At 48.1% G+C, this 14,201-nt stretch overlaps 1 protein-coding gene across 5 annotated transcripts in view; it reads left to right on the top strand.

The window, feature by feature from the left end:
* Positions 1 to 1,504: 1,504 nt before the first annotated feature.
* The window catches only part of FAM174B (family with sequence similarity 174 member B), an 87,755-nt gene continuing 75,058 nt past the window's right edge, over positions 1,505 to 14,201 (top strand). For 4 of the 5 annotated variants that reach the window (XR_010151326.1, XR_010151325.1, XR_010151327.1 and 1 more), the window contains exon 1: positions 1,505 to 2,198. Coding sequence is in view for 1 of the 5 variants with exons in the window: in NM_001251937.3 (NP_001238866.1) it covers positions 1,861 to 2,198 (338 nt within the window). In the remaining 4 variants the exon portion in view is untranslated. The remainder of the gene's footprint in view (positions 2,199 to 14,201) is intronic. The other variant, NM_001251937.3, reaches the window with a different exon arrangement.

Genomic DNA, 14,201 nt, shown 5'->3' with positions numbered 1-14,201 from the left:
TATATATTCTATCATACTGATATGATGATGTTGACTCTCTACTAATGCAACATTTTTAACATACCAGAAGGTGATATTTCAGAGTTAGAAGAGACGTAAATCATGTGATCTATCCATATCTCTTATCACTGGGGCATATTTAACATGGAATGCATATTTAACATGCATTTCAGAAGTACCTTCTGGATGATGACTTCTGATAATCTGATTGTTTTCCATCCCCCCAGATCAAAATGAATTACACTGTATGTGGCAGGCAGCTTCTAGGATGGCCCCAATGATCCCTGCTTCCTGATATTCATACCGTTGTGTAATTCCTTCTCCTTGAGTGTGGATAAAACCTGTGACTTGCTTCTAACCGATAGAATATGACAAAGGTGTGAAAATGTCACTTCTGTGATGAGGTTTCATAAGACAGTGACTTCTGTCTTGGTAGGTGACTCTTTCTATTGCTATCTTGACTTGCATACTTTGATGAAGCAAGTTGCTATGTTGGAAGGGCCCCATGCCAAGGAACTGAGGGCAGCCTCTGGCCAACTGCCCCAGGGAAACTGAGGCTCCAGTCCAACAGCCAGTGCAGGGCTGAATCTGGCCAAAAAATGCTGATTGAGCTTGGAAGCAGATCCTTCCCCAGTTGAGCCTTCAGAGGAGACCCCAGCCCCAGCTGACACCTTGATTGCACCTTTGGGAGAGGCTCTGAAGCAGAGAACCCAGGTAACCTATGGTCAGTTTCCTGACCCACAGACTGTGAGATACTAAATGCATGTTGTTTTAAGCTGCTAGGTTTTAGGGCAATTTGTTATGCTGCAGTAGACAACTAATACACTGTACTATATTTGTCTCTTTCCAGCAGGACCAGAAGTGGGCTGTTTAAGGTACCTGGGACCTTGTCATGTGTATTTAACTGTTTACCCACCACCGAAAAGCTTCCTGCCAGGACCCATCTGCAGTGTAAAAGGGGAACCCTGAAGCCCTGGGAATGGCTCCTAGTACTTCAGGTAGGGGCTCTGTGCCCCCATCAGTTTCCACCTTTGGGCCTCCCACTAGAACTTCCTTAATTGTCTTTCTCCACCTAAGCATCATTTAGCTTACAAACCAGAGGCAGCAAGCCAATTATTCCCTGGAGAAACTTCAGCCAGGCAGGGGGGCATTAACCACACCAGCTGGTGTTCTACAACAAAGGTATGAGAGGCAGAGATTCACATCCCAGTCCGGTTCATAAGCAGAGGCGCATGAAATAAGAAACTCCTTTTGAGAAAGAGGGAAATTAGGGGAGATACTGAAATTATGCGCTGCGTAGGACATCAGGCAACCACTTCACTGTCGGCTTCAGTTTTTGATCTTCAAGATGGGAGTCTACTTCTAGGTCCCATAGTTTTTGATTCTTAGTCTGACACAATGTGGGTTGCTGTGAGCTGGCTCTTTGGGTGCCAAGTCAACTATCAAATGTGGGTAACAGAATACCTGTCTTCAAAGGGGGTTGTAGAATTAAATGAAATAAATAAAACACGTGAAATGTGTAGCACAGGGCCAGCCCAAGTGTCATCGTGGCAGTTGCTGCTTCACCACGGGGTCTCAAGTCCCGAGGAATTGGGGTCGCGGGCGAGCGGAGCGCAGCCGGGACCCAGGCCGGGTGGCCTGCCCCGCCCACGTGGGGCCGCGGCCCGTCGAATGACTCCTTGCAACGTGTTGGTGGTGGCGGCGGCGGTGGCGCGGGCTCTTCCGGGCGCCGCAGCTTCCTGCCAAGCACCGCGCAGCCGCCTCCGCCGCAGGATCCCCCGGTGCAGGCCTCCGTGCTGGTGCGGATCCTGGAGCTCAGCCGCGCGCGCCCTGCCCGATCCTGTGCCGACCCACCGCACTATGAGCGCCGTGCCGCTGCCCGCCTCGCTCCTGCCGCTGCTGCTGCTCGCGCTCCTGGCCGCTCCCGCCGCCCGCGCCAGCAGAGCCGAGTCCGTCTCCGCGCCGCGGCCCGAACCCGAGCGCGAGTCGCGGCCACCGCCCGGCCCGGGGCCCGGGAACACCACCCGGATTGGGTCTGGGGCGGCGGGCGGCAGCGGCAGCTCCAACAGCAGCGGCGACGCCTTGGTGACCCGCATTTCCATCCTCCTCCGCGACCTACCCACCCTCAAGGCAGCCGTGATCGTGGCGTTCGCCTTTACCACCCTCCTCATCGCCTGCCTGCTGCTGCGCGTCTTCAGGTGGGCCCTCCCGCCCTCTTCCTTCCCCCGCCGGCCGACAGGGCGGCATCGCCAACCTGCTGTCGCCGCGCGCCCGCCCCACCTGCACGCACAGGTGCCCTGGTGCGCCCCAGCCAGCTGTGTGCCTCCTGCCCTGCCCGGGAGAGTGGGTGGGGGGCCGGGGTGTGCTCGTCTGGATTTTCCTGGTACATGTTTTAGGAATTTTCTTTCCTCTCTTTAACTATATATATAAAATAAATATGTGGTTCCGTTTGTTGGCTTTCTGCTGATGCTGAACACTAACAATAGCGCTCTGAATTCTGACAGCGTTTCCCATAATTTATTTTTATAATCATTTCACAGATGAGGAAAACATTTTCAGAGAGGCAAAATGGCTCATCTAAGGTAAACTCAGTGGTGGAGGTAGGACTTGAACCCAGGCCTGTCTAATCTCGCTACTCCCTCTCCCTTCTACCATCTGCAGCTCCCTCACGCCCCGCCTACTTTTTCTTCTTCTTCTTCTTTTTTTTTTTTCTTTTTTTTTTTTTTTTGCTACCGAAAGAAGCAGTTTCTAGCGTGGGGGGTAGTAGAATTGCCTCCAGAATTACGCTGGAAAGGTGCTTTGCACCAGGGGTTGGAGCTGGGCTTCAGGATTCTAGGCGACCCTTGGTGGCCTCCCTTATTTTCTGTTGGTGGGGGACACAGACGGCTTTCCTAGGCTCCTGCCTAAGTTGCGCTAGATGAACATTCACAGGGGCATGAGGGATCTTGGAGAGCCTTTTGTAGGTTGCTCACGTTCAGGGATAAAGTGTCTGGTAAATTAGGAAGGATGTCCCAGGTCCTTGATCCCTGTCCATCCTGGTGGACAGGGCTAAGAGGAATGCAAGGACATTTCCTTTAATGCCTGGGAAATCCTGTTTTTGCAGGAAATGAACCAAACCTGTCCTGTTACTGAGGCCCGCCTGGAAGTCTGGGTGTGTGTGTCAGCTGTTCACTGCTGCCTCCCTCTGCTTCCAAGCCTACACATTGTGCTTTGGTGTTTGATCAGCTGTGGAAGGTTGGGCTTCAGGGCTTGCTCTCCTGGGTAGCATTTTCAGTGCAACAGCAGAAACCAGACCAGGAAAAGGCAGAGTTGGGAGCCATCTATGTATTGAGCTTTGCTGTCAGTTGTGTGTGACTTTGAGTCCAGGTGTTTCCTTCTGTGTCTGTAGGATTAGATGCCAGTGGTCTGAGAAAATGGAGAAAGGGGAAGTATGGTCCCACGCTCACTCCACCATTCCCTGCCTTGTCTCAGGCCACATCGTTCCTCACTCTGCTGGTCTCCTTGATGTTCTCTGGGTTGAAATGCTCCTGTCTTCTTCCCACTCTACTCACTGGCCTCAATCCTCTGTTTACAAACTCTAGCAGCTCTCTGTGGCCACTACCTAGGCATGGCAATACCTGGGTGTGGCATTCGGGGCCCTTGCAAGCTGGCCCCCATCCGCAATGCAGACATCAACCAGCGCTTCTGAGCCTAGTCCCTTGTCACTTGCTCCTTATGCTCTGTGGTTTCCCGCTTCTAGCCTAATTCTTGCCTCTATATTCTACAAGTGCGTGCAGCCACCAAGGCCCAGCTCCCATCCTCCTTCCTCTGTATAGTTTTCCTGGACATTTGAATGAGGCTGTCACTATTTTCTGACCTCCTCATCCCTAATCTGTGCATCCTTCAGTCCAACCATGCCATGCTGGCTTCTGCACTCAGCAGAGGGCCCTGGAGGTTGGGAAGTCCAGTTCATCTTCGTGTCTCCATGCCCGATGCGGGCCTGCCATTCAGCAGAGGTGCCATTGTCATCTACGGACTTCCTGGTTGTTCAGTTGGAGTGAAGGTTAATACCTAGAGCAGCTCTGAGTCTGGAGGTTTGAAACATTTAGCTCAAAATAGGCCATGGAGTCCACAAGGCTGTGTATTTTTTTTAGAAGGTATTTGAACAATTTTGCTAGTCTGCTGTTTATTACTCAGGAGTAGGGGAGAAAAGAAGGCAGCATGCACCCAGATGTGAGGGGTGCCTGACTCATGTTGGAGTGGGTAAGCCAGCACTCTAGCCTGGAAGAGATGGGTCTTTAGTGGCTTGGGTGTGGAGTGTTGAAAGAAGTTTACGACTTCATAGGAGAAGCTGGTTATGGACATGATCTGCGTCTCTTCCCAGGAAGGCAATCTTGTTAGGGTGAGTTTTCAGGTGGGCAGCTGCCACCCCAGATTCTGATCTAGAGAGGACTTTGTAATATTTTACAGCTTGCAAGGGCCCTGATGGTGCACAGTCCGCATGTGTTTCTTTGCAGTTGAGAAAGTTGCATCCCAGGAAGTGGAATAAGTCATTGCTAGATTCTAGAACACTCTGCAAGTCTGTGTAGCCAAGGCAGGGCCAGCACCTCATCTGTGCTATTTGGTCTGTACTGTGGCCTTTCCCCTGTCCCACGCTCCCCTGTAGCCTTGGTTAGTCAGCTCACCAAATGCCTGCTGTGCTGGCTGGCGGCCCTCCTTCCTTTCTCCCTCTGCAACTCCTTAGCCTGTGGGCACCGAGTCCTGGAGATTCCACCACCTGAGTCTCCAAGAGACTGTCTCACCTCTGCCCACACCACCTTCCCCGGTGAAGCTTCGCCACCTGCCACTGTTTCTACCTTGTCGCTCCTGAATTGCAATAATATCTCTTAAGCTGGGGTTCCTGCCTCCAACCTTGTCCCTCTCCAGTCTGTCCTCCCTCATCTGCAGGAATGCCTGTCTCATCCTTCTTCTACCCCTCCCCACCAATTCTCCCTGCATACGGACTCCTTGATGTATGGGCAAGGCTGACTCTTCAGATCAGGGTGCTGCCTCCCTCTTGAGCCCCCATCTTGGCTCTGCTCAGTGCGCCTCCTGCTTTGCTGGACTTCCGGGGGTTCTCCGGAGGCACTGCGTGGCCTGAGCATGTTGTCCCACTCTAACCCTGTGCCTGGAGTCCCCTCTGTGACTAAGACTGCGTGGTCAGTTCGGTGCTGTTTGACCTCGTTGCCGTTGCCTCCTCTGAGAAGCCTCTGCAGCTGGGGCCCCTCTGTGCTTCCAAAGCACACTCGATTTTTGAATTCCCTCTTCAGAGTCAAGTGCTGCCGAACTTCTTCTGAGCAGGACTAGGCATTAATCTTCTGTGTTTCCCTAATACCTAGTGTGGTTCCAGGCACAAGCTGGCATTTAATAAAGATATTTTTAGCAAAAGAATGTTGAGCTCTCAAGGATTTTACATTGCTGATGTCTCTCAAAATGTGCTAGACTAGCTGCATGACTGATGCTGGGATACCTGCGAGGTAGGAATTTGTACAATGTAGATAAAGGAGAGTGTAGTAAGTATGATTGCGTATAAAATGGCAGTCCTAGCCTATTTATCTGTTTTCTCTGAAGGAGTCACCTTACCAGACAACAGAAAAAAATTGGATCCAAGGAAATTAGAAGCAAAGAATGTGTCTTTTAATGAAAAAGATGTATACTTTTAATCAAGCGATTCCATTCTTAAAGTATGTACATTTTCCACTGCACTATATATTCTTTGCTTCTAACGTAATGATTAGAAGAGAAAGCCAAGATGTAAGTGCAATGATATTCAGAGAAGCTCTGTTTGATAGTGAAAAGGTTTAAATAATCCAAGTGTCCAACAACTGGGCATTGGTTAAGCAAATCATGGCAATCTTTATGGCAGAATACTGTGCAGCTGTTCAAAATGATGACATTGAGATAATACTTGCTATATATTTTTGAGTCTGAAACAGGTCACAAAGTGACATGTATCAGCTCATTTAAATTATAAACGTATATATGAATGTGCAGATAAATCTGTGTGTCTGTGCATGTGGGTGATTATCATATTTTTTTATTATTCACAATGTTTCTGCATAGTTTGAATTCTTCTACAATCCAGAAGCATGTAGTTATGATGTGTGTATGTTGAGTATCCCTGTGTGTATACTCAGCTCCTGGCTGCATTCTTGGATGTGTCTTTCTGAGGACCAGTATGAGAGCATCTGGGGTGTACACCTGGGAGTGGGGCTTCTGGATCCTAGGGGGTGCTCATTCTTGATTTCCTTGAGCAGGCACCAGTGTAGGTTTCCATCTGCAGAGCCTGAGGGTTCTCAGATTCTCATATCATATCCAACACTTAGTATTATATTACTTTCTAATGCTTTCCAATCTGATGGGTATAATTTGGTATTCATTGCTTTGTTTTGTATTTCTTCATTTTCTACCAAAGTTGAGCCTCTGTCTCTTCCAAATGTTCTCCTTAATCAATCTGATTTCCCCATCTGCAGAATCACGTCCACCTTTTAAAATGTATTTCATCATTAAGGCAAACCATTTTTAGACAGGAGACAAAAATTGGAAGGAGGGAAAGCTGGCCGGAGACCGAGTGCCCTCTGGTGGGTACCTTCACGTGTGTGAGAGTGGTCCTACAGATACCTGGTGTGGTGGACCCCCGGGTCTGCTACTTGGCAGGTTTATGGGAGCTGAAAGGGAATTAGCAAAGAGGCTGTCTCTAGGAAGTAGAAAGCTGTGATTGCTCCTAATTTTTTGATATTGGGAAACAACTGGTGATGTTGCATGGATTCAGGATAATACACATAAGCCAAGGACTGCTGGTATCAGTACCTTTTGCCCCCTACATTCACTCAGAACACTTTATTGTCTGAGTTCTGGAAGGAATCTGACTTTACGCTCTGGTGTCTCATGAGCAGAGCGGGGGCAAGTCAGGAAAACCCTGCCACCTCGAAACCACAACGTTCCTTTCATCCTGGGGATCCTTTCCCAGTCTTGGAGAGTCTCTGAACTCCACGGTGCAGGCTCCAGTTCTCCTAGATGTCTGTTGGCTGCATGCCCAGCCACTTCTTACTTCAAAATCTCTGTAAAATCCTCTTATCTGAAAGGAGGGTTCTTTTTGGTGCTTCCCGAGGGATCGGGAGGTTGAATTCTAAGCGGTCTGACGTTGCCCAGCTGTCAGTGGGAAAGGTGCATACTGCTATGCCCTGAAGACATTGGAACCACAGATGCTTCGTTAATTTTACTAAGCCAGGTCTTTGAAAAGGAACGAGAACTTTCCTACTTACCTTGTATTTCCTAAATTTTCTATTGTGTGTGTATTTACATTTGTTATAAAAAAAGTTATTTAAAAGAAAATATAAAAGCTTAATACTTTTAGCATTTAGGGAAAGTTACCATTTAAAAATTTTTTTGTCATTGCTTATTATCTCATAGTATATCAATATTATTTTAGTAAATTGGAGTTCTGGGTGGAGCCATGGTCAGAAGGTCCAGCTCCATTTTGATTTGAGAGAGGTTATGGGACTTGTTTAGCATCAGCTGGTCATTTCTCATTGCTTCCCCAAGGCTTTGAATTGAAGGAAAAAACTATAGAAGTGACAAATGTTCATCTTCTTTCATGTTTGATATTATATGCCACAGTGAAGAAGTGTTAAGCAAATCGGATACAGCCAAAATCCAGATTCTTTAAAAAAGAGAGTAGAGAGCAAGCCCTTGATTCAATTCTCCAAAACATCACGGTATAGGGAGAGAACAAGATCGCTCAAATGGTTCTTAACTGGGAAGGATTTTGCCCCCTGGTGTTATTTGGTTATATCTGGAGACATTTTGGATTGTCAGGATGGGGAGCGGGGGTAGGGGTAGGGGGAATTTACTACTGGCATCTAGTGGGTAGAGGCCAGGATGCTGCTAAACATCCTACAGTGCACGGAACAGCACCCCCACCCCCACCCAAAGAATTATGCAGCCCCAAATGTCAAGGGTGCCAGGGTTGAGAGATGCCGAGAATCTCGGCTTCAAGGCCTGCTGGTTGTCTGATATGGGCAGTTTATTGAACCTTTCTGGGCACCATTTCTCATCATTAATTAGAGTACATGCTTCCAAGGGCTATTGCAGGTTTAGAATGAGATTGTGTCAACTAAGTCTCTGGCTCCCCTTTAAGCAGTCAAGTGTCCTATTATATTGAAAAATACGATTCTGAAAACAGATGTAATTTACACCCAACCTTTTGGTCTTGCTTCTGTCCATAAATGAGGATGCAGCCATATGGCCACAATGATCAGGCAGGTGCATCTGTTTCTGAGGCTCTTTCAAATGGAATTGCTGACTCTTTAGCCCAAGTGAGCCTCCTTGACTACTTAATTCCCTGATGAAGGAGGCGCCTCCTGACTGCCCCCATTAACAGGACTGTGAAGACCTGGCACCTGACGTGGATTCCTTCTATCAAATTGGAAAGGGAAGAACATCCCTCTTTAATTTAAGCCTGAGCCTCCTGACTTATGTGGCATTACCCATAGACTTTCATGCCCATGTAGGCTTTGTGTATGGGTGTCTTTGCAAATGCAGGTTCTTCTTGAGACACCAGGCAAATCTAGGGTAAGCAGTGGGGACTAAGGGAACTCCAATGTCAGTATCTGTAGAGCATCCTGTAGGGCGAGTGTCAAGAGAGGGAAACACTCCTGGATTTAGGCAAAGAAGCCTTCATGGATTGTGTTAGTGCTTTAGTTTTATGACTGAGGTTTTGGGTCTAACCATTTGCAAAGGGAAATCCTGGGACCATGAATTTAGGATCATGTTATTATTGTTTCACTTAAAAAATAAACTATACTTAATCTAAGGGCAATCTGCTAGGCATCTAGATTTGCTATTTATTTTCCTGAGGGTGCAGGGAGGAGGAAACCCTTTCTCATGGGCAGGTGTGGCACAGAGGAGGGACCATGGCAAAGTGCTTGGGCAGGGCTCTTGTAGGCCTGGCAGAGCCCTTCTAGACCCCTCCTTCTCAGGTAGGCGTTTCTTTGCATTCAGAGCTCCTTCCGCCTACCTCCCTACACTCATTGTACAGATGAGAAAACTGAGGCCCAGAGTGGGGAGGCTTGGTTAAGGTCACTGAGTGAGTTTGTAGGAAAAATAGGACTTAAACCTAGGGGCTTGGATGCTCAGCTTGGCCCTTTTTGGGCCTCCAAGATGTGGTGGGCTGAGTTTGGCCCTGTCCAGCCAGGTCTCCCCAACACTGAACCCAGCACCTAGGAGCAAACACGGCTGAGTAAACAGTGTTCTTCCCAGGGTGTTTAATTAGCACCCACTGTGAACATAGAGGTGCCATGGAACACATCAGAGGTCAAGGACCATCCAGCTCAATCTAAGGCATAGGATAATGCCCTTTGTTGACAAAAACCCCAAACTCTACAAATATTTAAAGAGGTTTATTGTGAGCCAATATGAGTGACCATATTGACCTGGGGAACAATATCAAGAGGTCCTGAGAACGTGGGCCCCAGGTGGTCAGGTTTCAGCCTGGTTTTATACATTTTAGGGAGATAGAAGTTACAGGCAAAGACATGAATCAATATATGGATGGTTTACTTTGGTTCAGCCCGGAAAGGCAGGGCTTCTTGAAGTGGGGCTTATAGACCATAGGCAGATTCAAAGAGGTTTTGATTGGCAGTTGCTTGAAAGAGTTAAGCTTTGTCTGAAGACTTGAAGTCAATAGAAAGGAATGCTTGAGTTAAGATAAGGGGGGTTGTGGAGACCAAGGTTCTTGTTATGTAGATGAAGCCTCCAGGTAGCAGGCTTCAGAGAGAATAGATGGTAAATGCCTCTTTTCAGATCTTAAAAGGTGCCAGACTTTTAGTTAATCTCTCCTAGATCCACCAAAGGCCTAGCTGCATTAATGAAGATTCTCTATAGATGCAAAAATTTTCCCACAAAAGATGGCTTTGCAGGGCCATTTCAAACCATGTCACAGACATTTTTGGGTAAAATTTCATTTCCTTCAGGGCCTGCTATCTGTCATGTGATGCTACACAGAATCAGGTTGGAATTTGGTATCTTATTGCCACAAAGAGCCTTGTTTTGCCAGTCTTATGATCTCTATTTCATTATTAATGCTGGTCATTTGTGCCTAAACTCCAAAAGGGAGGGGTATAATGTGGCATGTCTGACCTCCTTTCTTGTCTAGGCCTGGAATTTAGTTTTTCAGGTTTCTCTGGGGTCCTCTTGGCCAGGTCTGTTCAACTGGCTGGGGGGCTTAGAATTTTATTTTTGGCTTATGGCTTGAATGATTCTACTTGGCAGATAAGGAGCCGTCCAGTCCCACAGGGGAGCCATGTATTAAAAGCAATGCTAGGTAAACTGAGAAAGGATGGGTCAGGGACCAGAATGGTCTGGGAAGGCATGGTGGAGGAGAGGGGGACGATTAGGACTTGGCAGGATGGGAGGAAGAAGAGGTTCTTCCAGGACCAGATGGCTGAAGCAAGCTTTGCTGCGGGTAGGGTTTGTGAAATCACTTGGAAATTGTGATGTTGATGACAATAATAGCAACTAGTATTTATTAAGCCCTTACTGTGTAACGGACTCTGTGATAAGCATTTTATATGTTTTCCTCACTCCTATGAGTGGTGCACTGTCAGTCCTGTCGACAAAAAGAGTCAAGCTCTGTAAAATATTTAAAGAGATTTATTCTGAGCCAAATATGAGTGGCCACTGGCCCATGACTCAGCCCTCAGGAGATCCTGAGAACATGTGCCCAAGGTGGTTGGGGTACAGCTTAGTTTTATACGTATTAGGGAGACATGAGATATCAAATACATGTAAGATGTACATTGGTTTGGTCCAGAAAGGCAGGATAAGTGGAAGGGGGGATAACTTCCAGGCCATAGGTAGATTCACAGATTTTCTGATTGGCAATTGGTTGAAAGAGTTAAGTTATTGTCTAAAACTTAGAAATGTCTGGGTTAAGATAAGTGGGTGTGGAGACCAAGGTTTTATTATGCAGGCGAAGCCTCCAGGTAGCAGGCTTTGGAGAGAATAGACTGTAAATGTTTCTTGTCAGACTTAGAGGGTCTATCAATAAATCCAAAAGGGAGGAGGGTAGAATCAGGTATGTCCAACCCCCCACCCTTCCCATCATGGCCTGAATTAGTTTTTCAGGTTAGCTTTGGCACTGCTGAGATTCCAAATTGCTGTCAATAGCCTTGCTGAGAGGAGGGGTTCATTCAGATGGTTTGGGGGCTTAGAATTTCAATTTTGGTTTATCATCCCCATTTCACAGATGAGAAAACCAAGGCTCAATTGTTGAAGTGTCTTGCTCAAGGATGAGCAGCTGGGGAAGGGGAGGAGTCTGCCTCACCCTTCCCATTGCAGCTGGATTTTGGAAGCCAATTCCAGCTGGAGGACTAGGGGATTTGTAGTGGGTGAGAGGAGCAAATGGAGGATTTTAATACAAGAGTGAAGTAATCACAGGGCTTCTCTAGAAATGTTGGTCCAGATTAGGTTGTACCAAGGATTTACCAAGAATGCATGAATAGTGACGTGGCTGGTGTGGGGGGTGCAGGATGTCTGGGGAGACCCGTGGAAGGTGCTGGAAGGACCACTTGGGAGGACTGGAGGCCTGAATGGATGAAGAGGAGACAGAGGAAAGTGTCAGGCTGTCCTGAAGGGCATAGAGAAGGGGGACATTGTGAAGGGGGTGACCAGGCAGGGAAAGGGATAGGTTTGGTGAGGAAGAAGAGGACTCACAGGTGAAACTTGCTCATGAAAACTCCAGCCATGCAGCTGGGCCTTGGGGCTGGGTGGAGGGGCATTGGGAGCATCTGCCTAGAAGGAGTGGGTGGTGAGGACTGACATTCCCACCCTCCCCTACCTGGGCGGCAGGGATAAGTGGTACTGAAAGGGCCCCTTATGACATGTGCCCCAAAGCACTGTGACCTCAGAGTTTCCAGGTGGTGGTCAGGTCCCCTGGGTCCACCAAGGGCCCCTCTGGGTCATCTTGCCCCTGTCCTTGACCCCATGGGGCTGCCCCTAGGGGCTACCTTCTCTGCTTTAAACCTCACTTCCCTTCCCTGGCCCCTTATATAAAAACAAAGCAGAACCAACCCTTTGCAAACACACCCGAGAGCTGGAGGAACAGGTCTTGGGGCATTTGCTGTTGCCGGATTTACTGTGTGCTGCTTTTGTCTTGGAAGAGTAAGCATTGGATTTATCCCTCAGGGACTGAGAGAGGGAAAGAGAAACAGGATGGGGAGCAGATGGAGGCTAAACACTTTAGTGTAATGAAGAAAAACCTGAAGACTTGTCATTGAGCTCTTCAGGGTTGTCTGGCCCATGCTGGATGATCCTCTATGAAGCGTAAGCCCCCAGGGGCACAGTCTGTGCTGTGTGCTGCCTGCCCATCCTGGGGTCAACCAACAGTGCTAACACTTGGTTAACCCCAATGGGATGGTGCCCAGGAGGGAGAGGAAGCAGCTAGATTATATAAATAATGGTCAATACTCCTTAGTCATGGTTGAACTGTTGGTGAACAGAGATAAGGAAGGATTTAGTGGAACGTGCATATCATTACATCTCTTTGGGCTCATGATTTTGAGCTGAATTACTAAATATCACTCATGCTTGGCACATAGGACCTAATGAACCATGGTCAGAGAACCAAGTCAGAGATGGTAAACTGATGGCCTGGGGCCGAAAAATGTGGCCCACAGACATTTGTTTTGTTTTTTGATCTGCACAGTGTTTTAAAAACTAAGATAGTTGAGAACACTTAAAAGTTAGCAGCCTTTATATAAAAATCTAGATTTCCTGCTTCTTTTGACAGGTGGGGATACATGGAAGTGCAAGACCTCTGTTCCGGGGCAGCCGGGCAGGAGCTTGGTGGCTGCCACTCCACCTAGGCTGGGCAGGGTGCCACTATTTGTGCCTTTTTGACTTGAAGACAGAGTATTGTCCACCACTTGTCACTGTTGTTTGTTCCCTTGTTTAGGTCTCAGCAGTCCTGCTGCTCTGGTTTCTTTTATCTACAAGGCCTTGGGGCATTTGAGTTATTGACCTGGTATGTTGAGCCATGGTGCTTGACTGGTGACTGGGTGCTGGGTGCTGGAACTGAGGGGCTGCAGCGTGGTGGGAGGGGGTGCCCTAGGACAGGGGTGAGGCGAGGGTGCATCCAGGGTCTCCCCAGCCTCTGTGTTGGGGAGGGTTCTGCCGGAGCTGGATGGTGTTGGAGCTTGGCTGCTGGAGATCTGGAGGCTCTTGCTGCACTAGAGGAAAGTGCTTTTGCCTCATGTGACTTATTTGTCTGAAGTGGCCCATCTGCAGTGGAGTAAGATGAGATTTCTATCACACCGGTGTTTGCCTCTCAGTGGCTTGTCGAAAATGCTCTAGGTGGAAGGTGTCGGGTGGAGCTCAGAGGGCTGTGCCCAGGGCAGAAAGGGAGGTAGGCTGGTTATTGGGAATGTGTCTTGGTGGCAGGCCATGGTGGTGAGACCCTGGCTAGCCTGTTGATTGTCCAGGGGCCTCCAACACCTGGTTCCTTACAGGGTGGGGCAGAGGCTAGGGCTGAAGAGTGGGTTCTGAGTCATGTTCTTCATTTCTTCAAGTGTAGCTGGTTTTCTGGGGGAAGCTCTGTTACTTCTTATGTCCTGAGGAGGAGGTGCAGCGTAGAGCTCAGAGGGTAAAAGTGAAACAGGTCTGTGTCCTCAGAGCATTGGAGGGACCGCTTGGCTCAGGATCGCCTGCTAGTCCTCCTGTCTACACTGGCGGCACCTGTGTGCTTCAGTCTTCCTCTCCCATGATCCATTTTCATTTTCTTGATTACTTTTTCCAAATGTCAGAGTTCACGTGTGCTGTTCATTGACAAGTAATATGGTTTTGGCAGAACGCTGGTCCTTGCGCTACAGAACTACTTTAGTGGGCTTAAAAATGGAAACAGCCGAGGTGGAGGAAAGGTTTGAGTCACTGAGTTTGGGTTCTGAAGTCACCAGGAGAGCCGGGCAAAGCCACATGGAGGCAGCCATGGGTGGGCCCTGGGAGAAGGGTCTCCTGCCAGAGGGGCAGCCTGACACAGACTCAGTCCATTTCAAAATTTATTTTAATGATTTACATAGAATTTTATTTATTTACTTGGTTTTAAAATAGGTCATATGTTCACATGGTTCAAAATTCACAAAGAACAAAAGAGGATATGGCAAAAAGTATTCTTACCTTTTAGCCAC

The sequence above is a fragment of the Pan troglodytes genome, chromosome 16 (assembly GCF_028858775.2).
Source record: "Pan troglodytes isolate AG18354 chromosome 16, NHGRI_mPanTro3-v2.0_pri, whole genome shotgun sequence".
Taxonomy (NCBI): domain Eukaryota; kingdom Metazoa; phylum Chordata; class Mammalia; order Primates; family Hominidae; genus Pan; species Pan troglodytes.
This window is presented reverse-complemented; position numbering and strand designations above follow the sequence as displayed.